This window comes from Chaetodon trifascialis, chromosome 10 (assembly GCF_039877785.1).
Source record: "Chaetodon trifascialis isolate fChaTrf1 chromosome 10, fChaTrf1.hap1, whole genome shotgun sequence".
Taxonomy (NCBI): Eukaryota; Metazoa; Chordata; class Actinopteri; order Chaetodontiformes; family Chaetodontidae; genus Chaetodon; species Chaetodon trifascialis.
The window spans coordinates 12,703,388-12,730,536 of record NC_092065.1 but is presented as its reverse complement, the minus strand read 5'-3'; the positions used below and the strand labels follow the sequence as shown (position 1 = coordinate 12,730,536).

The 27,149-nt window shown below is 40.6% G+C and overlaps 1 protein-coding gene across 2 annotated transcripts; it reads right to left on the bottom strand.

The window, feature by feature from the left end:
• Positions 1–682: 682 nt before the first annotated feature.
• chd2 (chromodomain helicase DNA binding protein 2) lies at positions 683–27,149 on the bottom strand. 2 transcript variants are annotated; one of them, XM_070972905.1, is made up of 42 exons: positions 26,757–27,149; positions 25,292–25,356; positions 25,080–25,148; positions 22,312–22,367; positions 18,895–20,825; positions 15,193–15,427; positions 14,180–14,266; positions 13,937–13,998; positions 13,380–13,499; positions 12,849–13,025; positions 12,564–12,703; positions 12,218–12,443; positions 12,029–12,129; positions 11,893–11,934; positions 11,623–11,801; positions 11,366–11,490; positions 11,059–11,275; positions 10,876–10,965; positions 10,597–10,787; positions 10,292–10,480; positions 10,024–10,186; positions 9,691–9,843; positions 8,092–8,163; positions 7,676–7,825; positions 7,438–7,586; positions 7,252–7,348; positions 7,071–7,163; positions 6,786–6,959; positions 6,467–6,636; positions 6,327–6,368; positions 6,098–6,237; positions 5,592–5,730; positions 5,327–5,477; positions 5,016–5,138; positions 4,786–4,908; positions 4,286–4,426; positions 3,998–4,114; positions 3,722–3,900; positions 3,533–3,632; positions 3,249–3,441; positions 2,672–2,918; positions 683–2,591 (listed from the first exon to the last, which is right to left on the bottom strand). In XM_070972905.1, exons 5-42 carry the CDS (start codon positions 19,038–19,040, stop codon positions 2,306–2,308), a joined length of 5,529 nt encoding a protein of 1,842 aa, XP_070829006.1. In that variant the 5' UTR covers positions 19,041–20,825; positions 22,312–22,367; positions 25,080–25,148; positions 25,292–25,356; positions 26,757–27,149; the 3' UTR covers positions 683–2,305. The 2 variants fall into 2 exon arrangements, with proteins under 2 accessions (XP_070829006.1, XP_070829007.1); XM_070972906.1 differs by lacking the exon at positions 13,380–13,499.

The window sequence follows — 27,149 nt, the reverse complement described above, 5'->3', positions numbered from 1 at the left end:
GTGTGATAAGAAATGGTTAAGAATGATCCTGAACTTTGACTTATTCTTAAAAAAAAAAAAACTGATTAAAAAGCTTCATATGAACAAACTACAAGTAAGTTTTGCATCAAGAAGCCGAAACTCTTCTTAAGTGAAGTTCACCAATACAGAGGAAAGTTCTAAAGGACTACAAACATGTCTGCCCACAAGCACTAAGTCAACCAATAGCAGACCTCCAACAGGGTCACGTCTTCACAGCTTTATGCTTTGTATGCAGGACTGTATGTTTCAGTAAACTAGAAACTGAAAACATGTTTAGATGTTATTCATAAACATCTTCACTGAGTTGGTTGACAGTAACCTGCTGTAGTGAGAGCCATTGGTGGAGGCCTTAAATAACATGTTAGTATGTCTGAAAACTCCTTATGCTGTCTATAGATGTGGTAACTATGAACTTCAGAGGAATCCCACTCTTACATTGTCTTCATTCTGAATATTGCATCAACTTTTTCATGTTGTGTACTGTGCAAAGAGTGCCGCTGCTGCCTCCTCTGGTCAAACTTATGAATGCAACTCTTACCTGCAAGACTGAGACCAATTCTAATAATCATAATGCATTACAGAGCTAAAAGTTTACATACCTTTTCCTGGAAACCTATTTCCTGAAGCAACGACACAATGATGTAAATGAAAGAAGACAAGCTTTCATTGTGTAACAAAGTTTATTACATATGTCCAAACATATGTACAGCACATTTCTCATGAAGAGTGGTTTTGTCACAAATATAAATTATTTAGATTTTCTTAAAGAACATATGATACAGGAATTGTAGCTTGCTTAAAGTGGAACAAAAGATGTGCTGGCTGTTTGCTGTAACAGGTTCAGTGCCCTGGACGAAAAACACATGATTTTTGTATATTAATGTTTAGCATTTCCCCTTAGATCATCAGCTCCTCATGATGATTACCAGAATACATGGTCCCTTCACCTGCTCCCACTGGATTGTTATTTACTCATTTCCTTTAAATGTGACTGTAATACTACACATCCTGCCTGTGTTAGACCCCAGCTCTGTCCATGGACCAACACACAGTATGATAATACACACATAAATAAGGCACAAATGGAGAAGCATTTAAAAAAAGCGAGAGAGACCAGGACCACATTTGGCACAGGAAAAGAACGACCAAAAGGTAAATGAACACAACGAAATGTCATGAGCAACTTCCTGATAACCCTTAAACAACCTCCCAGCAACAGCACGACATCTGTGAGTCAGACATAATGCCAAACCACAGAATTGGAAAGAAAACGTTTTTTTTTTTTTTTGTTTTTGTTTTGTTTTTTAATCACATAGTATTTTCAGACATAATTGAGTTCTTACATACAGCAGGTGGAAAGCCGGTTACCATTCGTAATACTGAAAACCAAAAATAAAGGGTAGATCTAAGTCATAGTGTTATGAACCTTTGCACGAGTTGTTGCAATAAATACTGCTTACAAAGCTTCCACTGCGCTGGGCCGACACAGATGAGTGGTTAAAGTGAACAAAGCAAGAGGATTGCGATGATTTCTACAGCTACACACTTACAGAAACAATGATGATTTGTACACGTGAGAAATATGAATTAGCTAAAAACCTTTTCTAACGTTATGTTGAGTGCTTAGAGGCTGGCTTCACTGATTGGCAGAATCAGGTCGCCTCCTTCGCGCCACCAGTTTAACCCACATGGTGATGCTCCATGATTCAGCTCAGCTACGTGTTCAAGAGAAACATTTTGAAGGTGCGGATGATAACACATTACACATTCTTTTGTACTGAATTCGTCTACATGACATCATTTGCAAGACTTAAAGCTAAACACAAACGAGAAAAAAAAAAGTCCACGTCATGCGTCCTCTGGGAATATTCCCATACATATAGCAAACCTTCAGGCACTTTTAGGATTGAGATCAGTCATCAGTTCATGTATCCTAAACTCTCCTTAGATAATAGTCCATGGGACTAAGCATCCATCAGCGTTCCACTCAGTCTTAGTCATGGTTTACTGATCGAGTCAATTCATTTAAATAAAGATGCTCGTTTTACATTTTTTTTCCATCCTAAAGACGACAGGAGGAAACACACTTCTTCCTTTCAGGGCACAAATCATTCACAGCCACAGTCACTGTGGGAAAAGAGCAAAACAGTCTTGCTGGTAAAGAGGGTACAAGTTGATTCCCTTTCCAACTGCGAGCTTATGATTGGCAAGTCCAGGCGTGTCCATCAGCAGCGTGTGGCCTTGAACCTGGACAAAACACACAGATCAGTTTCTGAGCCACTATTTATGTTTTCCTGTTGTTCCAGTTCGGATCTGCCGCGGCGTTGGGCTCTACAGGCCGCTCGGGTGGAGAGCGGGAGTCCTGCGGAGACTTCTGAGCCTGCGGGGAGCGAGGGTCCAGCAGTGGAGGCGGTTTGTCGGGGTGGAAGGGCCTGTTATAGTGCTCTGGCCCAGGCGGACCTGCTGGCCTGTGCTCCGGCATCCTCCTGAAGTCCTGAAGAGGGCCTTCTCTTCCCTGGTGGTAGCTGCTATGGAATTCATCACCACGTCTTCTTTTGGGGTCCGGATGCCTGAATTTTCACATATAGCATTTATTATTATTATCTACTGACATAATAGTTTAAACCAAAAAACAGTTTGAGTGGCTCACCTGTCGTAATAGGGTCTGTGACCCCTGTGGTCCCGGTCGTTGCTGTACTGGTCGTACGGCCTTTTTCGAGGGGAGCTGTTGTTGCGATAACTGCCTGAGCTGCGGTACGGGTCTCCGTGTGAACGTCGATCGCTGTAATGATCCTTGTAGCGATGCGGGTCATAGGGATGATGTCGGTCTCCCTGCCAAGACTGGTTGCTGTTACTCGGGTAACTGTATTTCCGGTCCCTCTGCCAGTCTCCCCGGTCTGTGATGAAAAATGTCAAAGCTGATATCAAACAATGTTGTAGGAGCTGAACATCTCTGCCTCATTTAAATAACATCAATTAAAGGAATAGTTCAACATTTTGGGGGAAAACTCCCTTTCCTGGTGAGAGTTAAATGAGAAGATCAATACCAATCACTATGGTGAGTATGATGCTATGGCCAGGACATAGTTAGCTTAGCTTAGCACAAAGACTGAAAACAGGGGGAAACAGCTAGCCTAGCTCTGTACACTGATAACAAAATCTGCCTTCCAGCACCTCTAAAGCCCACTTTCTGTGCCTTTAACTAAAATAATCCTATCAACACGCACCGTCATTGCCAAAGTGCCTCTTGTTAGTTGTGCTGTACGGTTCTCTGTGGTGTCCGTGGGGGCCTGGCTGAGACGAGTGAGGTGTAGATTTGGAGGATGGCTGAGTACCCGTGGAGTCCCGACTGGAACCAGACGGCTCTGGTCTGAACGTTTTGATCCTCCCTGCTGGATCCTCCTTCTTCTTCTGCTCCTTCTGGAAAAGTCACAGGATATTTTTAAGTGTTGGTTATGTATAGAAGATTATCTTCACTTGCTAACTCTTGATAAAGCAGAGCCCAACTTGCCTCCTCCTCATGTGATCGCTTCTTCTGTGCCATTTTGTAAAGCTTGTGAAGCTTTCTTGCACCAAACTCTGTAAACTTGGACACAAATATCCAGAGGTTTCTGCCAAAAAAGCACAAAATAACCATTAGCAGAGTGGGGCAGGAGAGCCTAATGATTCATTTCACAAAGACCACATCGAATCACCTCACCTTCGCCATATTTTGACATGCTCGGGGTCACTGTAGGCTTTAAGGCACTCTGTGATTCGGTCTCCAATCTTCAGTAGGCATGTGCGAGTGTGCTGGAGCTGCTCCTGGTCAGACAGACCCTCGTCTGGTTTATCAAGCTGCTTCAGCGCCTTCTTCACCGGCCTCATGCGCTCCTTACACTAGACCCATGCAAGAAAATGATTATAATAAACTGCTCGCTGACAACTCCAAGTCCATTGGATTCATCTTTGCAGGAGAACTGAAGAAGAAACTCACAATACTGAACGTCTCCTGGTCGAGCTCATCGTCCTCCTTTCCTTCGATGGGGATGGGCTCAGAACCAGCCGTAATGTGGACTGGACCTTGAGTCTTCTTCCCTTTGGCTCCTTTAGCCTGAAAAACACCAGAAATCGAGACAACCCACATCCACCATGCATACTTAAAATATCTCATTCACAGGATGGGGACAAACGTTCGAGCTGCGTTCATTTAGCCCCATGTGGCATTTTAATGCTTTCATGAGAAAAATGCCAAAATAAAAGCATGAATTCTCTGCTGAAATACCTTTTCTTTTCTGGGCTTGGAACCCTTTTTGTCTTTCTCCCCGTCCTTCTCCTTTTTAGGAGTTCCCTGTTTTTCTTTGTTCTCTTTGTTGTCCTTTTTCTTTTGTCTTTTCTTGGCGGGGGACTTCTCTGTTCCGTCATCCTGCTCGAACACGAGAAAAGACGATTTATGTTAAACAATATAACAGAAGGTTACCATGTGCACCATAATTATGTGTGCCATTAATCTTTCCATGTAAAGAAATTGAAGCTGAATACATCTCTTTGTTTCTGCAGTGGTTACGGTCTAGTTTCCTCCTTCACAGGGTCTGATTTATAGTTTGGTACAATGCAATATGAGATGGAAATGTGGCACACTAACAGCCACATGCATTTGGAGACAATACTGAAATAGCTGCTAATTCGAGTAACATTTTTAACATCAGCACACAAACACATCCCGCGTGCTGCAGGCGGTGGAAAACCTCACCGCAGAAGCAGGTCACACTGCAGCGATCTCACCTTGACCTCGCCCTCCTCTGACGGGTTGTCGGACAGGCGGGGGGAGGAGATGTCGTTGCCCTGCTCATCCTTCAGAATCTTATTCTCCTTCTTGACCCGAGGCTTCCTCTTCTTCACTTTGACCTTCAGAGGAAGAGACTGGATGAGCTGCGTGGTTGGTCGGTCGCTTTGCGTAGATCAGACACTAACTAACAGTAAGGATGTGATGGACGTGATTAATAGCAGCTTACCTCCTCCCCGGTTTTGGACAGGTCTGTGCTGTCTTGTTCTTTTTTCAGCAGCTTGAGGAGATACTCGGCTCTCGCCTGCAACTGCTTGCCCTGAGGCTTCTTGCTCGGATCGTCTGGGAGAATCTGTGAAGAGGAAGTAAAGATTAAGGCCCCTGATGTGTAAAAGGTATTTTTCAAAGTTTTTACAATATCCAAACAGGGCAATTTCAGTTCAGATTCATTTAATGTGAGCACGTGCTTTAGACTCAGATCATCACTTCATACAAGAACGCTCTCCAACTTAGTGCCAAAGTGAGAGATTTGACATTTGCCTTATCAGCGAGTTTAAGGTCAGGATCCGTCTTGATCAGATCCCAGTTGCCGAAGCCGTGCTCGTAAATACCGAGCAAGAGCTGAATGTCATCCTGCAGGTCCCAGTCAACATCAAAGTGGGCTACCTTCACCCTGCATGTCAGCTTGAACCTGAGGGAAACAGAGATTTGTCATATATAATCTGCCACACAGATGCACTTTTCTAAACATCTTTAACACAACACAGAGCCTGTGCTCCTTCTGCCATCTGCACTGGTATCTTACTTATTCCTCTCAGCAGGGTTGGAGGGCACTGCTTTGTGCAGAGGCTCAAACTCTTCCTCGTGCTGAATGATGGACTTGGCATTGACCTGCACTCCTGAGATCTTGATGTTAATTCCTCGCCGTTTCCCAGGACCTTTGGCTGGAATAGAAACATGCGTCATTTTTGGGGCTTGGAAAATGCTTTAATTTCAAAGAACTATTGCTCATTAACATGCATATTGGCCATTTATTAGTTATTGTAAAGCACTTATAAATGCCTTACTCCACTTACCTCAATAACCTCCTAATTGATTACTGCTTGTTGATTGTAAGAAGGATGTTACACATGAATTACCATCTTAATAACTTAAAATTTAATAACCTTAACTGCTAGAGAATAAGGAATTAATAAGTGCTTTACAATGGCTAATTAAGAGTCAATATGCTACTAATATAAATGCTTATAAGCAACCTGTTAGTGGTGAATATGTGTGCCTTAATATAAAGAGTGACCAACGCAACAGTACCTTCAACTGGGTTCTCTTTCAGCTGTTCCTCGTGCTCCTGCACTGCAGCCACACAACTAGTGTGAATCAGTTCACCGAGTCTCTTCAGGTCTGCTATGGATTTGTCAACCAGCTCAGAGTCTCGGGCGATGGCCTCCAACCTGGATGCAGAAAAGATCAGCTGACTGCATGGCTCGTCACAGAACACAGACATATATTCATTATCAATATCAGTTAAAAATGTGCTTACCTTTCAAGAGGAGATCCAAATTTCTTGTATGCCTTAATGAACCTGTAAATGATATTAGAATGAATAACATTTAATTGTGTTCCTCACTGGAAACCAACACAAAAACACCAATGAAAACAAATGCTCAGTAAATATTTCACCTGCGTATCTCTGTGTCGGTGAAACCCTCCACGTTGTTCTTGCGAGCTCTGGGTCTGCCTCTCTTCTTCGGCCTCTTGTCGTCATCGCTATCGTCAGTCTCGCTCTCAGAGCCTGAGGAGCGGTGCTTCAGCTTGGAGCCCACGTCACTATCGCTGTCATTGGCCTGAGCCTGAAAGAACCAGAGCGACATCTCACGACCTGATTCAAATGCTGAGACGTTGCTGGAGCAGAGTAAGCATTTTAAAGTATGCTTCTGAGGGAATCCAAGAGCTATCACTGCTGGAAATGGGCAAACCACCATTTTTCCTCTCCTCTTACCCTCTTGTTCGAGCTCCTGCTTCTGGGCAGCATGAAGATGTCCTCCATCTCCCGCTGCTTCTCCTCCTCCTCAATTTTGCGTCGCTGCTCTTCAGGGATGATATCATCCCATTCTCGTGTGTGCTTCCCCTCGAACTCTGGAGTGCTCTCTTCCATGCTGGAAAAATTGGCCACCTGCAGCAACCCGGAGAGAGAAGAAAGTAAGGAAATGATCTGAAGTTGAAAGAGAAGGAAGCCTGTCTGAGGTACTCTACAATAATGCAACAAGTACATAACAGTGACAACCTTAAACTGAGACAGAAGTTCATCTGTTGCACTCGAGCCCTGGTCACTTTCTCTTGTTTCAGCCAACCTCAGGATCTCCTCAATGTCCATCTCCTGCAGAAACAAAGAAATTCTGGTTCAATTTTTACAAATATGTCACAAGTATTTTCAATGCACAGAAGATAATTAGTCGTCGCAGCACCTGTGGTTCAGACTCCTCTCCCTCTGCTTCTTTGAAAAGCTCCTCTGCACCAAACTTGAGGATGGCAGTCAGCTCTTCTTTATTGAATGGGTTTGAACTGTAACAAAAAAAAGCAGGTTTCAGTAACTCAAAATATTAAACAGAATAAATCAACGACAAACGTGCAGCTCATGTCTGACATCTTACTTTGTGTTTCTTGAGTTGCTGTCCAGCACAGTTCGACCAGTGGTGTCCATTCTCTGAATGACGAGATGGTCCAAAACCATCTTCTTCTTTGCCCTCTCAATGATGTCCTCCTCCACCGTTCCCTTGGTGACCAGTCGATAAATATTCACCTGTGAAGGGAAAGCGTACATTTTCTTACCTACTATACAACAAACCAACTCTGCAGGAGGGAACCTCATCGCTTGGCATCGTGGGTTACCTGTTTCTTCTGGCCGATCCTGTGAGCCCTGGCTTGTGCCTGCAGGTCGTTTTGAGGGTTCCAGTCCGAGTCGAAGATGACTACAGTGTCTGCCGAGGCCAAGTTTATGCCCAAACCTCCGGCTCTGGTGGACAACAGGAAGCAGAAGTCCTGGAAAACAGATGAAACTGTTAATGCAGATCTAATCAAGGAATGCATCACTTGTAGAGCAAATGGGAAATGGCATCACAAATCAAATTCAAAAACAACAACAACAGACTTTCTTTCACGTAATTATGTAAATTTGATTCTTTTTGCACCATTTATCAAACATCTGTTTCACCTGCTACTGCAATTAATTTATCATGAGATCAGAAATTGAAAGATAGAATCTCCTCGTCTATCAGTTAGCAGCATTAAGTCATGAGCATACACACCTCTGAGCCTTCTGCATTGAAGTGGTCGAGTGCTTGCTTTCGGATTTCTCCCTTTATGGAACCGTCCAGCCGCTGAAGAGGAGGGAGGCAAACAGACTCATTAAACCTGTGAAGATATCCCGGGCAGCTCTCTGCTATAACCTTGGCATGACTTCACTTTACATGCCATAGTACCCCCAGTCTATAGCTCAGAGTGATCACAACAGTCTACAACCAAAGACTAAGTCAGCAAAAACAACCCGAGTCAAGTGACTTGCAGGAGTTCGGCTGGTCTTCAGCAGAAAATAACTTGGTGATATAAATAACCACATGGACTCTCAGCCTGGTGGGGTATGTGTGCAGCAACAACTGACATCTGATCCCCATCAGAGTCTCACCCACCTCAAAACACCCACCCCGAGAGCACAAACACTGTAAACACCAATAAAGAAAACAAGCAACTCCGATTTTATGATCAAAAATAACAACTGTTCTGCTATTAATGACATGACGACAGAAAGCCAGTATGTGCTGGACTGTGTATGGTAAGCAGTAGTGTGTATAATGTCAATTCCTGGATTTTAAATAATCATCAATTTTATGGTAGTAGCATATCACAAGACAAGGTTGAAGCTATGCTTGGGTCAGATCAGATTTTATAAATACAGTTGCAAGAATAATATTCCCCCTCTCATATCTTCAGATGTTTGATTTGAAAGAGGTGATTTGAATGATCTATGAACTCCCCGTGCTTCATGCGTTTCTGTCTGTGGGATGCGACTCGTTTTCCTATCACTCACTCTGTATTGAGTGTTGTGTCGGAGTGGCCGTTTCACTATGCTCTCTCCCTCACGCCTCTCAACACATGGAGAGCTGTTCTCTCCCACTCTGCTCTCTGCTGGACCGTTACAGTGCATGACCATCAGCTGTTTCTTACAGCAGTGGGTTTTCTGCTGTTTTCCAGTTTCGTGCCCTCGTGGTGAATCTCTACCATCTGTGCTCATATGATGTGCTGTTGCAAGTATGGACTCGTTAGTGATTTGTCGTGAAAGGTGGGAGTGTGTTTGTGCTTGTGGGTATCAGATGGACTCGTATTCTGCTTCGCCTTTATCCCACTAGAGACAGCCTTAGACGGCGAAGCATAGACAAAACAGAACACTAGTTATGTAGTGTAACTCCAGATTCTGTGAGCATAGGAGCAGCCCTCTAAGCTGTGAGCAACACTGGTTCCTTTATCTGTAGAAAGCTGTTTTTGGGAACCTATTGTCCACTAGCAATAGCCATGGAGGGCTGTGCCTTTACTCATAAAATCTGGAGGTACAGTATGTGGTCATGCCTATTCATTTTGAAAGTCCAATGGCAAATGGGGAAACTCAAACACTCAACCAACCAATGGTAAAACTTCATCACTCACTCATTCAGGAAGTCACGTTCTTTCGCATTTAAAAGGGCTGGCCTCCACTTTGCTGCAGTCCAGCCAATTAAGGCACTCAAAACACACTGCCCAGTTTTGTCCGTTCCAACAAACACTTGCAAAAAGCAAAACAGACCGCAGGTCACTTTGTACGTGAACTAAGGTCCTGTGTAGTACAGAAATACACAACGTGACTCAAATCTTACCTGGAATGGGTAGCGCATCTTGGCCAGGTATTCAGCAAGGATGTCCAACATCCTGACCATCTGAGAGAAGATCAAGACTCTGTTGCCTCTCTCTCTGAGTCTGGTCAGCAGCTTGTCCAGCAGCACCAGCTTCCCGCTGCCTCTCACTAGACTCTAAAACGTACAAAAAATTGGGTGGGAACACTAGAATTCAGGAAAAATTAAGGAACACTGAGCCCTCTGTTGGGACTGTCATGTTTTCATCTTTGTTATGTCGCCGCCAGTTTCTTCTGCAGAACGCAGACTTCCCGAGGTGTTGCTGGGAGCTAAAGAGAAGTTCATGAGGAGACTTACCTGCAGGTGTTCCTTTTGTGTTTCTGTGTCTCCGTCCTCGGGCTGTTTAATGAGGAAACTGTGGTTGCAGCACTTTTTAAGCTCCATAACTATGTTCAGGAAGCCAGAGGAGCTGCCTCGGGTGCCTTTGGAAAGAGCTTTGTAATTCCTCGTTAGAATCCACCTGGAAATATTGAGGAACAAATGAAGTTAAAGGAGAAGAGGAATGCAGCGACTGTACAAGACAGATGTTGTGAAAAGGTTACAAAAGACGAAAATAAAACTGTACTTGTAGAATTGTTTCTGCTGTGCAGTCATGTCTACACGGAGGATCTGTTCCACCTTGGCAGGGAGAGATTTTTCCACGTCCTTCTTGACACGTCGCAGAAGAAACGGCTCGAGGACTTTGTGGAGACTCTGATAACCATTATCCCTTCCTTTCCCATGTACATCCTCAAAATCCTCCCAGGAATCAAACCTGCATCGCACAAGAGAGATGACAGATGACACTCGTATGTGGCTTGAATTCAAACTGATGGCATTTTCCCTGCTTTGGCTCAGTTAAACACATTAAATGTCGAAACCAGGACGTACTTGTCAGGCATGAGGAAGTGCAGCAGGGACCAGAGCTCTTTGAGGGAGTTCTGCAGCGGAGTGCCAGTAATGAGGAGTCTGTGGTTAGACCTGAACTCCATTAATGTTTTGTACAGCAGGGAGTCGTCATTCTTCAGCCTGTGGGCTTCATCCACACCCAGGAAAGCCCAGTTGATGTTCCCAAGCACCCCCTGGAGACAAATGTTAAGTCCTTGTCAACTAAAGTGGTCAATCCACTTCATGCACAGACAGTGTTATAATACTAATCACTGCACCTACCTTGTCTTTAAGTAGAATTTCATAAGTGGTTAATAGCGCGTTGAAACGGATTCTTTTTGTTTGATGATTCACCCACTCGTAGTCACGGATCTATACAAAACAGAATTAACAATGGAAATTTATGTAAGCAACTGTGGACACACTACAGGAGAGCACGAGGAAACCTCTGCAGATCCCACCTACCGTTTTCCTGCTCATAACGTCCCCAAGGTAGACCACCACGTTCATGTCGGGGGCCCAGGTGTCAAACTCCCTCTGCCAGGAGGTCAGCGTGGACAGAGGCACGACCAGTAAGAAGGGTCCGTACAGCTGATGCTGGTGAAACAGGTAGGACAGGAAAGAGATGGTCTGGATAGTCTTTCCGAGCCCCATCTCATCAGCGAGGATAACGCTGTTGCACCTGAGGAGGGAGAGCAAGAAAAGGAACGTTTTTTCCCATTTTCTACATCATCAACACCAGCAAAAATTATTCTATTTATTTACACAGTACCTGCACCAGGAGTGAGCCAACCAGTTCAAACCATCCAGCTGATAATCCCTCAGCTGAAGGTTCTCATTTCCGATGTACGACGGCTGTTTCTTCAGGGCAACAAACCTTGGTCTTTGTTTTAACACCTGAAATGACAGGAGCGAATTTCTTCAACTACGAGGAGAAAAACATAACAATTTTAAATATTTTTAATAATATCAGAAAGAGAGGCGACTGCATAAGAAAGCTCATTTGGCTCATGATGACTGGACTCTGACCTTGCAGTCTTTGGAGGGGACTGTCTTACAGGAGTTCCGGTTCATGAAGCTGTCAATGCAGGGCTGAAACTTCTTTCTGACCAAAGCTCCATCTTCCCAGCTGCACTCTGAATAGGGTAAGCCCATCCACTTGCATAGATACTCTGGCTCGTTGGAGGATGGTGTCTTGTGACTGTGAGCTGGTTAAAAAAAGCAGGCAAATTATCAGACCAACAAATAGAACAGAACAGACCGTGACAGTGCTGGTGAAAACTTTGAGAAGGGTCTTACAGGGGAAGTCTGAGGATCCTGGGGTCTTTCCTGTCCTTGTTGCTGGTAATAACAGAATTCATTTTAGTACAAGTGCTAAAACAGATTATCTGTAGCACCATCACACAAAAGCAACTACTTCTGAGAATATTCTTACCGATAACACGCTCCACAAACTGAAACTGCTTGCTCAACTCAGCGGTGAGCTCCTGCTGGCAGTTATGAAACTCCACATCCTCAGGAGATGCCCTCCTCAGCCTACAAACCGGGACAGAATAAACAGTTAAAACACTTGAAAGATGCACATTTCCAAATAAAGTGTAAATGCGACAGCAAAGACTTTCACCATGAAGTTAGCTCTTCATGTTTCTTTTTATAATTGTCCATTTTCTTTAGTCCCTTGACCTTCTGCTGCGTCAGAGAGTCCATGCTCTCCCACGTGTTGTGGATATAGGACCAGCCCTTCCACTTAATCAGATATTGAATCTCCCCTTCGTCATTCTCGGGGTCAAAGCCTTCACATGGGTCCCCATTTTCCTCCACGGCATACACAGTAGTGGAGGCCCCAGTGGCTAAGAAACAAGAAGGAAAAAAAAAACCTTATAGGCTGAATACATGCGGCCACATATATTGACGAGAGGCAACGTGGTTTTCAAAATAGCGGGACGAAAATGAAAATGAAAATGGGTCACCTCCTTTTTTACTCGTCCTGGTGTCCATAACCCTCTCGATGGTCTCACTGTCATCATCCTGCTGCTCCTCGCCTGCATCCCCCGTCATTTCTATCAGGTCATCAGAGTCTGTTTCAAAGTCATGTTGGTCCTCTTTATAACTGTGACGCACGCACAGCGTGGGACAAGGACGAAGAGGACACAGGTGATGCATCAATATGAAAAGCCCGTCCTGACAGAAGACATTCAACTGGAGGACAAACCTATGCTGACAATAATTCAACACCTCTGGGTTCAGAAACGCACCTTTTAACTTTGGTTGCACCCCGTCTTCGAGTCTGTCTCTTCGGAGTATCTTCCTCATCGTCATCATCCTCATCCTCGTCATCCTCATCATCATCATCTTCAGCAGACGAGTCCTGTTTCCTGGATTTTCTTCCCTTTTGGGACAGCTGCTTTTTGACTGATGATTTGGTCTGAGGTCTGTCAAACACACAGTTAAGCACAGAAACACACACACACACCACTTAAAGTGCAGGAACCAAACCTCCTGAATCACCGTCACTGTGATTCTACTTTCTGGCTGCAGCAAACAGCTGGTGCAGCCAAATTTTTTTTTATTCAAATATCTGCGTCATGTTTTATGATTACATTAAAATCTTTAGATGCTGTATTGTAGACTGAGCTTTGATCAGGCTGCAGCGTGTGTATCAGGTCTACTCTTCACACCAAAGCAAAGGGAAAAAATGCAATCAAACAAGTGCTCACACAGTATGGAATGATTTGGAGATGACCAGTGGGTAGCTGTCTGGCAGCCAGGCTTCGCTACGCTCTTACCTTCTAGCAGGAAGTCGTCTGGATCTAACTTTTTTCTCTTCCTGCTCACTGTCTGTAATGTCGGAAGCCTCCTCCTCCTCCTCCTCGTCATCATTTGAGTCATCATCTTTCCAGATATTTCTTACAACAAAGAAATACCACAAGTTCACCCTCAAGGCCCACGACAGCTACAACCAATTTCAAATCTCACGAAATACTGGCCATGGGGTGTTCGCCACAACCCAATCTGATCAGGGATAAGCCGCTGATCTGACCAATCAAATTTGACGTAAACGTAGAAAATCACCTGTCTGACTGAAACTGACGGTGCCCATTTGGAACAAACAGATACCCAGTTACAAATGATAAAATCACAGTATGAACACAGACTGGAAACACAATGGCAAGACATGAGCTGTGCAAAACTACTGTATGGATCCAGTGTTAAATAACAAAAACCTTGCTGACAAGAGTTCAGTATAAGCATCTCAACATATACAAATAAATAAATCAGAAATAAAGGACATAATAAAATAATAACACAAATCCCTCAAGATTTGTTCAGTCTTGGTACTTACTCTTTTTTCTTAGCTCGTGATGTTTTTCTCTTGGGGCTTTCGCTCTCAGAGTCACTGCTGCCCTGTAAATACAGTAAGAGCGTTGTTTCTGTGTGAACAGCAGCACTTCTTCATTACAGCCACTAGATGGCACAAGCGGTTTGCTCAGATGAGCTGACACTACTGGAGATAATTGTGTGGAACCAGGCCATGCTACATATTCGTTACTGTCCGTCTTCAAGCTTTCATTAAAAATCTGCTTACCCCAGCTCCAATGTTTAAGCGAGCCGGCTCCTGTCTACTGCGATTTGACCTCCTGACCCCATACACATCTGGATGTTCTTCCCACATCTGTAAACAAACAGCAACTACTATCAGAACCAGTGTCTTTACACTTCACTAAACAAATACAGCATGTCCCAATTCCTTTGCAAATTCTAAGTTCAATTCAATTCAAAAGCATCGGGCTGCGACTAACTGCTGGTTTCATCATCGATCAATATGCTGTTCAAGGTGACATTGTCAAATGTCTTATTGTTACTTAACAAATAGTCCCAGCAAGTATTCATAGTTGAGAATCTTGAACTCGGTTTGGTCTGCATTTCTGCTGTCCCCTCCCCAATTACTCTACTGCCTGATTCAGCTCTGATGGGCCTTTTGTTGACTGTCGTTCTATTTTAGCTGTTAGTGCAAAAGAATGAGCAGACTTTTAAAGTTTTGGAATTACATAAAATGATGCTGTGTGTGTTCTGATGAAAGCTAATCAAAGCTGCACCTTTTGAAAGCCAATCCATATGTTTTTATAAAGATCTGATGGTCATTTTGTTGATGATTCTGTAGCCTTTTTAACCACCTACTACAAACTGCTAGCTGAGTACATTCTCCACTTCCTTTGTGCATTGCATTATGGAACAGTGGTGTGAATCAACAGCATGTTTTAATTGTTTTCTAGTATTCCTTCTTAGTATTGTGAGTATGCTTGTGTGAACACTACACACTCATATCCTGCTTAGAATTGGGATGTAGTTTGGAAATGGGACCCAGTTGCAGTCTTACACGGGTAAAAAGTTGGAGTTGGAGTAAAGTATTTGCTTAATTTCAGTTGCAACTACATGTGTCCTCCATGCAAAACCCTCACAATCACATTAACAGCCGAGAACACAAACAAAGTTAAGACAATCTTCCATTATTAGAGGACAGAAACCTTAATGTGCTTTAGAACCAGAACGTCACCTCAGAAGACTTACGCGCCCCCTCTAATGCCCAGTGACCTTTACCTTCTTCACATCTGCCAGGCGCTCCTTCTTTCTAACTGGCTTGTCTTTGACCTCTGCTGTGGTTTGTTGTGACTTGGACTCGGCAGACTCGCTCTCTGACTCTGAGTGACTCTCTGACTCTGAGGAGCTGTTTGACTCGGAGTTGTGGGATCTCCTCCTCTCACTGCCATGCTCGCTCTCTGACTGACTTCCCGACTCCGATGCAGAGCGGTTGGATTCTTCTGAAGCTGAATTGCTACGGGAACAAGAATATGTTCTTAGGACTTTGTGGTGCATATGTATTTACTGACAGAATTATGTCAAAATCATTGTTGAGCAACTTAAAAATGTCTTAACAGTGCACCCACTCTGTAGGAGCTTGATGGCATGAACAAGGTGTGGAAACAGAAACCTCATTACATCATGCAGTATGTTCCTTACTCAGCTAACAGTCTTAAATAACCTCATTCTTTCTAGGCCACACAAATCCTCTTACAGGCATTTTGAAAAGCCTAAGATCAGCTTTCACCACTAAAATAAAACTGAGCTAAACTGTAATTAAGTATTGAAAGCTTCTGCTCTTGCTAACCTGCAATTACTTGTGACGTGTATGTACAGCAGTGAAATAATAGAAAATAACATTACAATGGCCTGAAAATTTGCATAAATAACTTTGCTACATTTTGCAATCTAATGATTGATTAATAAATATGGAAGAATGAGTCCAGAGCGTATGCAACTGGTTCCTAACCTGCTTTAGTTGAACATATGTTGTGAGCAGCTATACAGATTTTCTTTTGCTCCCTTTTCAGACTAAAATTCAAAGAATTTTTAGGAGCCTAAAGAGATGAATGTATCCAGTATTTCAAAAGAAAAAGAGAGAAATGTGGGGGAAAAAATAAATCAGTATTTTGTGCTTAAAAAAATAAAAATAAAAGATCTTTAGGCCTCTTTCAATGTCCAAACACCCAGTTAGTAACAGACTGCATGTGTAATTTCTTCAGAAAAGCTTGCCACATAACTCAGTATCACCAATAACAAGGAGCCTCTAATGTTTCTGAGACCCCTTTAAAAAGAGGATGGTACTTTTCATCCTGATACAATTTAATTCCAATTCAATACAAAATGATCAATTCTGTCAATAAAAACAATAGAATTTAGGTTAAATATTTAAATGACAGCACTTGAATGCGATGGGGATCATTTCTATGTTAAACATCGAGCATGGTATGACCTTTCCTGTCTGGCGTTTTCTATGTGAAACGCCTCGTTTTGGACACGTGGGGGCGCTACAGTCATTCAGAGTAAATCTCCAGGAAGCACTGCTTTGCATGGGTCGCTTTGGAAAGACATGCAGGTTTTTGTCTTTTAAAGACTACATTTTATACGTAGGCTTAATCGTTATTTCATCCATTTGGGTTTTTTAAAAACAACACTGCTGTTATAATTTCTAATAAGTAAATTTGTACTGCTGTCTCTCTAGTCTGCCAATTATATTCAACCATGAGAATAAAACTGATGTGGAACATTAATTAACTGACTGGAACTCAATAGTAATATACGTAGTGTTAAAACGCGTATATTGACTCTGTCACTAAGATTTCACTCCCTTTACCTTGAGCTGTTTCAATGACTAAATTCGGAAGTGCAAGGCTCTTCCGCTTTAAGTGAGGTCAAAAGTGGGTGGGACGTGGAAATAATCTCAAATTACTATTGGCTAGCGTGTTGCTAGGTGGAAGTCTAGCCTATAGCAGCACAGTGTACAGCCTTTCCCAGGTCTGAACTCTTCCTGTTCCTCCTCCATGTAGTTCTGAGCTGAGTTTTAATACAGATAAGTGAGCAAGCTGGGCACACAAAGCAAGGGCCATTTTGTGACTCAGGAAAGCATGTATATAGTAACTTTAATAGGATGTAATGGCACAAAAAACCACCAGATTTTCTCCTGATCATTCTCTTGCTTTGCATGTCCACAGTGCTCATCTGTCCAAATGAAAAGGTTACGCTGTCATCAGTGGCAGAGGACATATTTCACTCACAGCTGAAAATACTAAAATGGCTGCCACAAGATCACACAGAAAAACTACAAGTGTGATGTAACCTGGTGCAGTGAACAGTCAGGAAAATGCTGAGGGTGATTACCTGCATTTAGCATCCAAACTTCTCTGTGTCTTTATCTACAAACACAACAGTCTGTTGAGATCAGGCTGCATTATTTACTGTGAAAACATGGCAGCAGTTCTAATACTATGAACTTCTGGTGAGAAATAGCATCTTTTTAATAGTAGTAGTAATAATAATAATAATAATAATAACAGCTTGCCATTTGTGTTGTTTCTGAATTTCTGCATTGTTCTGACACCATGCAAATGACCTGGTATTAGTTTTTAAAACCATCTTTATTGATCAAAAATAAAATGGTGTTTCCACTCGTTTTGGTATTTGAAGATTCAGATACCTGTGGGTGACAGATACACACTTGCCCATTTACCATCTTTAGAATTTTGCATGTTTGTGAAAAGAAAATCAGACAATACTGTTAACAATATATTAGGGTCAAGCTCTGTGACTCTTGGCCACAGAGCTTTAAATATAATCTACCTGACAAGTTATACACATGAAGCCACATTTAAATAGAAAAGAACAGTGTTTTTATCTAACTTTCACAATCACCAGACAAGTTCAAAACAGATGCTTCAAGTAACACATCAATCTCAATTAAACAAATACTAACAAATACAAAAAGTGCCTTTCAAACTTGTTTGAAACTTTAAAATGACAATAGATGTAGGCAATAGGCTATGAAGGGATCAACTATCTTGCTTGAGAAGTGATGGCAATCATTTATTATCTATAAGAAGAATTAACAATCAATCAATGTGTCAAGAGAATTATTTGAACTGAAACTCTCCATTGCAATAATACCCCAAACAGAAAATAAAAGAAAGCCTTCCCCTGAAAACAAATGCAAAGTTGGAGGTTAAAAGGGTATGTTACATAAGCAAGTGGCATAAGTCATGAGAGTTAAGAAGCAGTTTAAGTTTCACTATCCATTTAACAGAAAATGATTTTAGGGTATTGAAATCAGGTATTGAAATCTAAGGTATGAAGGACTTGAATTGCAGAAATAACTCAGCACGAGAAAACCCGAATTTCCTAAAACTCTATAACTTGATCAAAAAGTACAGATAAAAGATTACAGAAGGATGTCAAAAATGAAAATGTTAGCCACGTGCAAAGTGTACTCAGGTCAAAGAACTGACGACAAAATGTAACCCATCTAATGGACTGGATATGTTACTGACCATAAGGAACACCAAAGTCATACATTGTTTCTGAAATAAACAAAAACCAAACAACAACGTTGATAAAATGGTGCATTGCAGTACCAACTAGTAAGACAAGGTCATGTTACTAAAGCGTTGGGACATCAAACATTTGTGATAAATGATGTACAACATAATACAGGACAACGACTTTTTCTGTGATCTAACACATACATCTTGTGGGCAATGATGTCTTAACACAGGCCTGAAACCTCAGTATTGAGTGTAAGAAATGGAAGGAAAATCAGGGTGTGGCTATTAAACAATGGCAAGGTCATTCATGACAGTGGTGCACTTCAACAAAACCACGTCGCAAATGTACACACAGGTGATCAACCATGCTTGACAAGGTAAACAATCAAGGCAGATATGAAAAAGGTAAAAAGTATAATGATCATACCTTGATGCATTGCTCTGAGTCGATCCTTCATCCTCTTGTTTTTTACTTTTATTCTTCATCATCGTATTATCCTGAGAATCTGTGATCGGATGATCTTTTGTCCTGGTATTTACTGTCAAAAAGTTAGAGTAAGCATGAACTATCATACAAGTCCCACAAGACTGCCTTTGCTCAGGTGGCAGATAAAACCCCGGCGGTGCGACACGAGTTAGGAAAAAGGCATCAAAACGACAGATTTGAGGATCATTATTTACATCGCTAATGTATATACCGAAGAAATATGGCAGGTGTTAATACATTAAGTTAAATATCCAAGTTGTGTCTTTAAATATAGCCCACGGATCAAGCCGCATGCAATTAATTCTAACTGCGTCATCACATGAAGGATTAGAAAAATAAGATTTAAGGATGAGAAAATCAGGAAATTATGCACTACACAATGTAAACAGTCCAATTCAATGTGAAGAAAGGTGCTAACCGATAAATGAACTATTAGATTCACGTTCGCTCTTTCACAGGCTTTTATCCGACTCGAATAAAAATAACAAACTGTAGAAATAATAACTTAACAATAAATAAGAAAAAATAGGCTTTTTTCAAATCGCTTGTAGGCCTTTACAGTCTTCATCTACTGTCAGAGTCAAGAGGGACAGACGCGAGCAGCACACTAAAAATGGAGGCGCGCCATGGCTGCCAGAGCCCAGTATGGAAAACAACGACAAGCACTCCCCGGCACAGACGGCTCAATCGGCTCGAAAAATCAGCACAAAACCACACAAAACGCAGATATTCCCGTTAAAACGCCGATCGTATCATCAGATCGCTTAATTTTAAACCAGATTCAAGCGATTTCGGTCGAAAAACAGGCAAAGAAACGGTCTGACGAAAGCCCATGGCACCCTTCCCAAGGCTCAGCCGCCATCTAGAGCTCCTTCCTAGCTCTGAAAGCTTTGCCTTTGATTGACGTTATTTCCATTTACACCACACTCAGGTGATGTTTAAGTCCCACCCCTTTTATTATGTTTAAATTTTACTTTTATAAAAACTTACATATATTTTCGGCCCCATGACACAAGCTTTCAGCTGAAACTTTTCTTCCCACTTAATAAAAAGGTAAGAATACTGAGAGGCTATTAAAAGTGTATATATATATTTTTCACCAATTGCATCACTTCCTGCTCAAACAGGAAGAAGGGCGACCAGGAGCCATTTTAGAGAGCCTTTGGAAACCATTTGTGTTCAGACCAATGCCTTTTTAACTACTTTCAATGTCAATTTAGAGAAATGAATGCAGTTACTGTTTAGATTAATATTTATTGAAGCACACTGGTGCATTTTCATCAGCCATTTTCCCATTTCTCAAAGACTGAAAGATAATTTCCTTTGAATGGCATCATCTGAAACAGAGAGTATTACTTCAGGAGATTACACAACCCTGTGCAAACCTGAAGCACTTAGCTAGCTTATGGAAGGAATGGGCAAATATTGATAAGCGGCAGAGTTATTGTAAACTAAATAATTTGTTGTATGGATCAGCTGAAATACTAAAACCAACAGCCGAGCTAATGGACTTAAACGTTATCAAAATGTTACGCCAATATCCTCTAGTGGTTTTCTGGTTAATCAGCTAATGAGACAAAGCCAGGAAAAATACGAGGACATACACTTTATTTAAAAACATTTGAATATCAAATGTACAAAGGCGGATTTTGTGTTTCCCAAAAACAACATCATTTTTCAACAAGTCCGCTATATAGCCAGCAGCGGTGTTCCAGTGTCCATGTTGTTGTAAAAAATAAAAATCCAAAATGTCAAAGTCCAGTCAGAAAACGTCTTTCATGTTGTCAAAATTTGGCTAACTGCCAAATCACTTGCAATCTTCACGTTAAACAACGCTGTCTCCACTTCAGCAATATCCAGTTGAATGGGGTCTTGATAGGATAAAAAAAGAAGGAAAGGTTGTAAGCCCACAGTGTAACTGAAATGACTCATGACTCACTGTCCAGCAGTTTAAGACGGCATGCTAATCTAGACTAAAATTATGACAGTTTAGTCACATACATGGCTAGCCTTCAGTTGCGTTAGCTAGCATTGTGTATGTGTGTGTGTTGATCTGAAATGTGAGCTTTTGTAAGATAACAGAATTGTAAAAATATTTACCAAAGTTTAGCTATTTTCATTAACTGTTAATCTAAGTCATATCAACATAATGTATAGAATGCAAGATACAGATTTGGGGGTGTTTATAATCCAGTGTTGTGCCTGTTGTTCCATTTTTGGACCAAAGCTGTCTAAATATTGTTTCATAGCCAAACTTCATGGTATTAAATTTCAAATAAGACATTCAATGTAACTTTTTATTTATCACGTAAATTAACAGATCTGGCCAAAGCTCCCTCATGGGGATCCTTAGTGTTTGGTTATACAGGGAGAAGTGCAATAAGACGTGCCGATAATGAATGTTCTGTCAAATGTGATGGTGAATCGATATATTGTTTGTTGAATTCAAAGAAATCGAAAAAAACGAAGTTGGATAAAGGCTCCGATCATTTGCAAATAAATTCTTCAACTGACCACCAGGGGTATCATGAGTCTAGAGTTAGCCCAATTCACATCACGCGTTATGCATAAAACATTTTTACGCAATTACGCAGCAATAGTGATGTTCAAATAAATTGCGATTAAAACAACAAAACACTGGCATGTGAGCAAACAATGCTGTATGCAAATTGAGATCCCTTGAATGATCTGACAAAATGCTTACCAGAGTCACAAAAGCAAAGGTGTGACTGACCAACAGATAGACAACATACAGTAACAGCATCCAATGAAGCCACCCTTCGTACAATGACAATTTATGTCGATTGTTAAAAATCAGGAAAAATTTCCCTCATAGCTCTTAAAATGTTGAAATATTGGAGTCATATTTCAATTCAGTTCAGTGTTTTTTTAATCATGTTTTCAAATTTCAGGCCAAAAACCTATCAAAGATATTCACAAAAATGGAAAATATAATAACTCTTGGAGAAATGAGGCCATTTTTATAATGTACCAACAGGAGGCAACACAGCCTCCGTCCATATAAAGCTGCATTACAAATAGCTTATATCATTATCAATAATGAAAGTATCCACATAATAAAAATTGTCATCATGTACTACCACAATGTTTAAAACCTACCCTTTATGTATGGACTCTACATTGTAACATCTAGGTCTTTTGCTAGCCTTTAGAACTAACAGAGAAGGGCAGCAATAAATATTCCAAGTAGGGTGAGGTCTGCTTGAATATCCTCAACCTCAAGATGTTGATTTCGATATAGGGAACATATACTTTATAGAGTAAAATTTTCTAGTTGTTATAGTAATGAGCTCAGTAGGCACGTGGATTTCGTCAGTTCAAACTTGAAAAACTTACAGAGCTGTCTTCTTTTTCTTCAAATTTCGAAATCCTCACACCAGCACAGGTCTCCACTGTGGAAGAGACAAGGACCAATGAATGATACTCCTATTACCATTCACAAGAGCCACACAGAAATAGTAAATGAGTGGACTACTCAACATGGCTGACTTTCACTATTTTGAAGTGTTGGCATTTTCTAGTTTTAAATGATGACTGATAAGACACTGCTTTAACAAATGCGCAATCATTTGAAATTGAGGAATGAGTTTATCTGAGAGAAAATACACAATTCTTTCCAACCTTTGCAGTAACTACAACCATTAATCAATAGCTGATGTTCTACACAGCAAATGTCTTTAACTGATTTATGGATAAGAAAGAACTCTGCTGCTCTATTAAGAACCCTATTTTAACAGAACCATTAAGTTTAAATGACATGTATCTTTTCACATTTTACTTATACTAAAACTACTGCAATACTGCAACTTTACCAATCTGTTACAAACATGACCTTTGTACAGCTGTTGTGCTGGTTACATGAACAATGCGTGGTTAAAAAAAACTCTGGAGGTTAACAATGTATGGGAGGCCAAATACAGCCCGAAAAAAAATAAATAAATAAAAAAATAAAATAAAAAATAAAAATCGATTCTCCTATGTGATCTGTCCTGTAATCACTACTCATTACCGTGTCTGATTAAAGTAACAATTACAACTTAAAGTCAATTCCTAAAGTCTTTTTTCAGGGAAGAAAAAACAATGGAGTACATGGTCAGGGAAGCATCCTGCACTTTTAACTAAGGCATGTGCAGACAGGAATCAGTAGGCATTGCTCTATGTAAGGTCGACAATTCTTTGAGTGTGTGGCATTCGTGTGCTCTTGAGAAACTCATGGATCTCATACTGATAACTGTCTGGTTTTGCCTTGATGTTCTTTTTGGGGGCTTTCTAGCCTCAGGCTTTTTGTTGTAAGGGCTCCTCCTCTTTCTTCCTACAGTCACTTCTTATACTCAAGTGGAAAACAGTAAAGGGAGAGAAATACATCTGAATGGGGCAGCCTAAATATAGCTCTTCTGTGTCCAGTGTGACGTGCTTTGTCAATTTGGTTAAACAATGCCTTCAGATTTTCTTTTACTCATCAACCATGAACTGTGAATTAGTGCAAATGTTTTCAAGATGCAAAATGGTATCTGACCAATAGCTACTAGTACAGATCACAAGCAGGTAGTTAATGTTTACTGTTGCTGTTTATTGATGTTGGTGCAACCATTGACTCTAGAAATGTTCAACATATGTTGATATGTGTCAACTTAAGATATTTCTCTTATTTCAAGATTGGCTTTTGTTTTCACATTTTGGTGCTTGGATACTTGCAATTTCAGGCTCTAAAGAACATTCACAACTGCCAGTTAAGACAGGCACCTGTGCATACTATGATTCCCATTTGGCTGATAGTTTGGGGTTACTTAAGAATATTTTTCAAATTGACACAAACCAAAATCAGTGCCATCAGGAAAAACTGTACAATGCAGATCAAATGCACAACACGGCAGCTTATATTTAAATTATGATGAAAGCATGTATGTTAATAAAATTTCCAACTGTCGTGATGCCCTCTATGGGCCAAGGTTATACTTATATTTTTATAGTGCAACTGCATAACCAAATTTGATAGTAGTTCTTTTATGATCACGCTTGCCTTGCAAAATGTCACCAGCTTGAAAACTTGATAGAACTAAAATGTAACTGGAAAAAGCGAAAAATGTGCTGAGTTGCACTACAATTCCTAATTCACCATAAGTAAAACACTCAAAAAGAGACACAACATCCAAGTCACAGGTTTGCATGGTCAGTGTCTTTGAAGCATTGCCTGATGCATCTTTTGGGATCGCAAACCCACCAAAATCACTTCCTGACTAGGTGCCACAGTTAGTGTTGTGCAATTTCAGTGTTCTGCATATGACTGATATGAGAGCAATGTGATGATTGTCAGTACCTTTTTATTACATGGCACACTGTTATGACAAAAAAAGAAAGATTAACAAATAATGATGCTACGTGCTTCACAGGTTACCTAGCTAAACGAAAGATCATCAGGAAACATTTAAAAATCTGTGTGTCACTTTAATAGCAGTATAATAAATTGTATGTAGGTATCCAGCTTTAAAAAAAAATGTACTTGTTAACTCAAAAACTCTATCAGTAACCTTAACACCTTAAACAACAAAAGATTGTACAGAGAGAGGTTGATGTTGAAAACTCTTGAAAAATCTTTTGGACGCATCCTACGTTTCTGCAGTGTGCACAGGTGTTTAAACACTTTTAATAATATATCAGAGCCACTAAATAATCGAAATACTCTAAAATGTATATGAATTGAACTTGAATCTAAATAAGTATTTGAAACGAACCACACAATGTCTCACTTAGTCAGGTATTTTATCACTTACACATAGACGTGTACATCCTAGTCACAACATACACTAGATGGCAGAACTGCCCTATCGTCAGACAGGATTGTCATTGCTTTTAGTAAAGACTGTTACAACGCACACTACATTGCACATGAACTACATAACAAATTTTTTTTAATGGAATTTGCATGCAATGACTTTCACATAAAACTGAAAAAAATCGCACTGTTCATTCGGCTGTCTTTTCGGTTATCTTAGTGGTCAGTAAGAACGGTAAATTTCATTTAAGACGTTTTGAGAGTTCAATACACAGATACTATGCAAAGAATTTCAGACAAATGTATAATCAATCAGAAATATTATACTTACAACTCCCCGTCGCTGTGCTATTCACTAGGATCCTTCAATTCACGACTCCATGACGACTGCATATCAACCCTTTAAAATAGAAAGATACAGATTCAGAGAGGAAATGTGTCAACAGCACACCCTACTGGTTACACGTATGTAGCAGGAAAGTCAAAGAAGCTAGTCAGACTGCAAAAAACATTTAAAAGCCTGGACTGGTTAAAAACACATACCATTTTGTCCAGGTCAGGTGATCTTCTTTCTTCTTTGACACAATTTGTGAAACAACAAGGGAGATCTGCAAAATACAAAACGCGATTATTATCATTGTAGTTTTTTTAAAATCACAACATACGCTGGCATAAAATCAGACATGGATTGGCTAATAGTGTTTTAAGATAATTTAAAGATTGTTTTCAAGAATGTTTAGGAGCTCATTAACATATTACAAATATCACAAATAAGTCGTTGCATATTTGGTCAAGAAAATGTTTCATCTCTTCGTGTCTTGGTGGCTCAAAATGCAACTAAATTTGTCTTCAACAGTAACATCCCATTGAGAATAGCTATGAGAGGCCATTTTGTTACATGAAGGGTGGCACTAATCCTTTGAATTTAACAATATAGTTAAAGATACAAAAATATCTATGATAAAAGATAGCACATATCTTCTTTTAAATGTGAAGTACCTGCCTTCATATGTGGATAAATCAACAACCTTGTCCATGAGACCATGACAGAAAGATGAATTTAATTCTTTATTTAATTTTAATACAGTATTTTGAGTGTCCTTAAATTCACATACTTGTAGTGAGGCTTTATAACACGAAGAAATCTTTTACACGTCTTACAGGTATAATGTAAGGTGGAAAAACAAAATTAATGTACATATTTATATTCCTTCTCTATTCAGTACCTCAAAGGGTTAAAAGCCAACACCCTATTTTGTATTTCGAAGTCTATCTAAGCTTTTAAAACATATAGAACGTTTAGTTAATAAACAAATGAAGTATAGTTTAATTACAGAGTATACAATGGAAGAACTGTGTTTAATACTCACATTTTAAGCATTTTGACAACTTGTCACTATTAATTTCAACTATGTTTAAATACCAAGCATTAAGCAATTCACACTTACTTATACCTTCTTATGAACTACATTTGTGCAGACTGTGGTAAACTACCATGAAAAATTATCGATTTTCAAATATGTTTTGGATTAAATAATTCGGTGAAAAACCTCAAAAAACACCTATATAGAAAATAAACAAAAATCTGCTTAATATTGTTCAGTTGATGTCTCTCAGTGTCTATACAGCATTGAAAAAACCAAACATTTGCTTTATTTTGTTGTTTTAATCGAGCAAATTCACATAAGGGCATTTGCCCTTTCAAGGACAAAGCAAATTTTAAATGCGTAGGTTGAAATAACTCCTAACAGGTCGAGAAGAAATGTGCTTGACCAAATATTACCTAAGTTAACTCCAAACAGGGTTAGCAAACAAACAAATTCCATCAAATAAAGCACATTTACTTGGAATTTACACTGTCCGCATCGATGGTTTTATTCTTCGCTAACAACACACCATGGCCATTTTTACAACACTGCGTCTAACTGTCGTTCTATCCACCATATTGCCATACACCCCTGATTCGTATTTTACAGCTATTAATGTTGGATTACTTGTAAGTTCTTACCCATTTCCCAGGCCGCGTCTATCCCCCGTCATCTTCACCGACCAGTGTCGCGTTTTGAGGCGATTTTCGTCGTTTTGCGGGGTCTTTCGGCCGCATCGTCCCGCTCTTCCTCCTCTCCGCTCTCGACGCCCTGCTCTTCTGTTGTGTGTGCCGTTCTCTCTGCCTGAGCTGATATCCTTCAGCGGCTCTGCCCACTTTCCTCTCAACGTAAGCCAAACTCCACTTCCTCTCCAGCCCCGTCCAGCTAACGCTAGCAGCCCACTGAACCCAAAAACCGTCGAAACATGATTTAGTTAAGCGAAAAAAGGCAACTATATAACTAAAAATGTTTGTTTTAGAGTAGCGTTAATAAAATATATTTAACTGCTCAGTCACGTGAGCAGTGAGCCAATC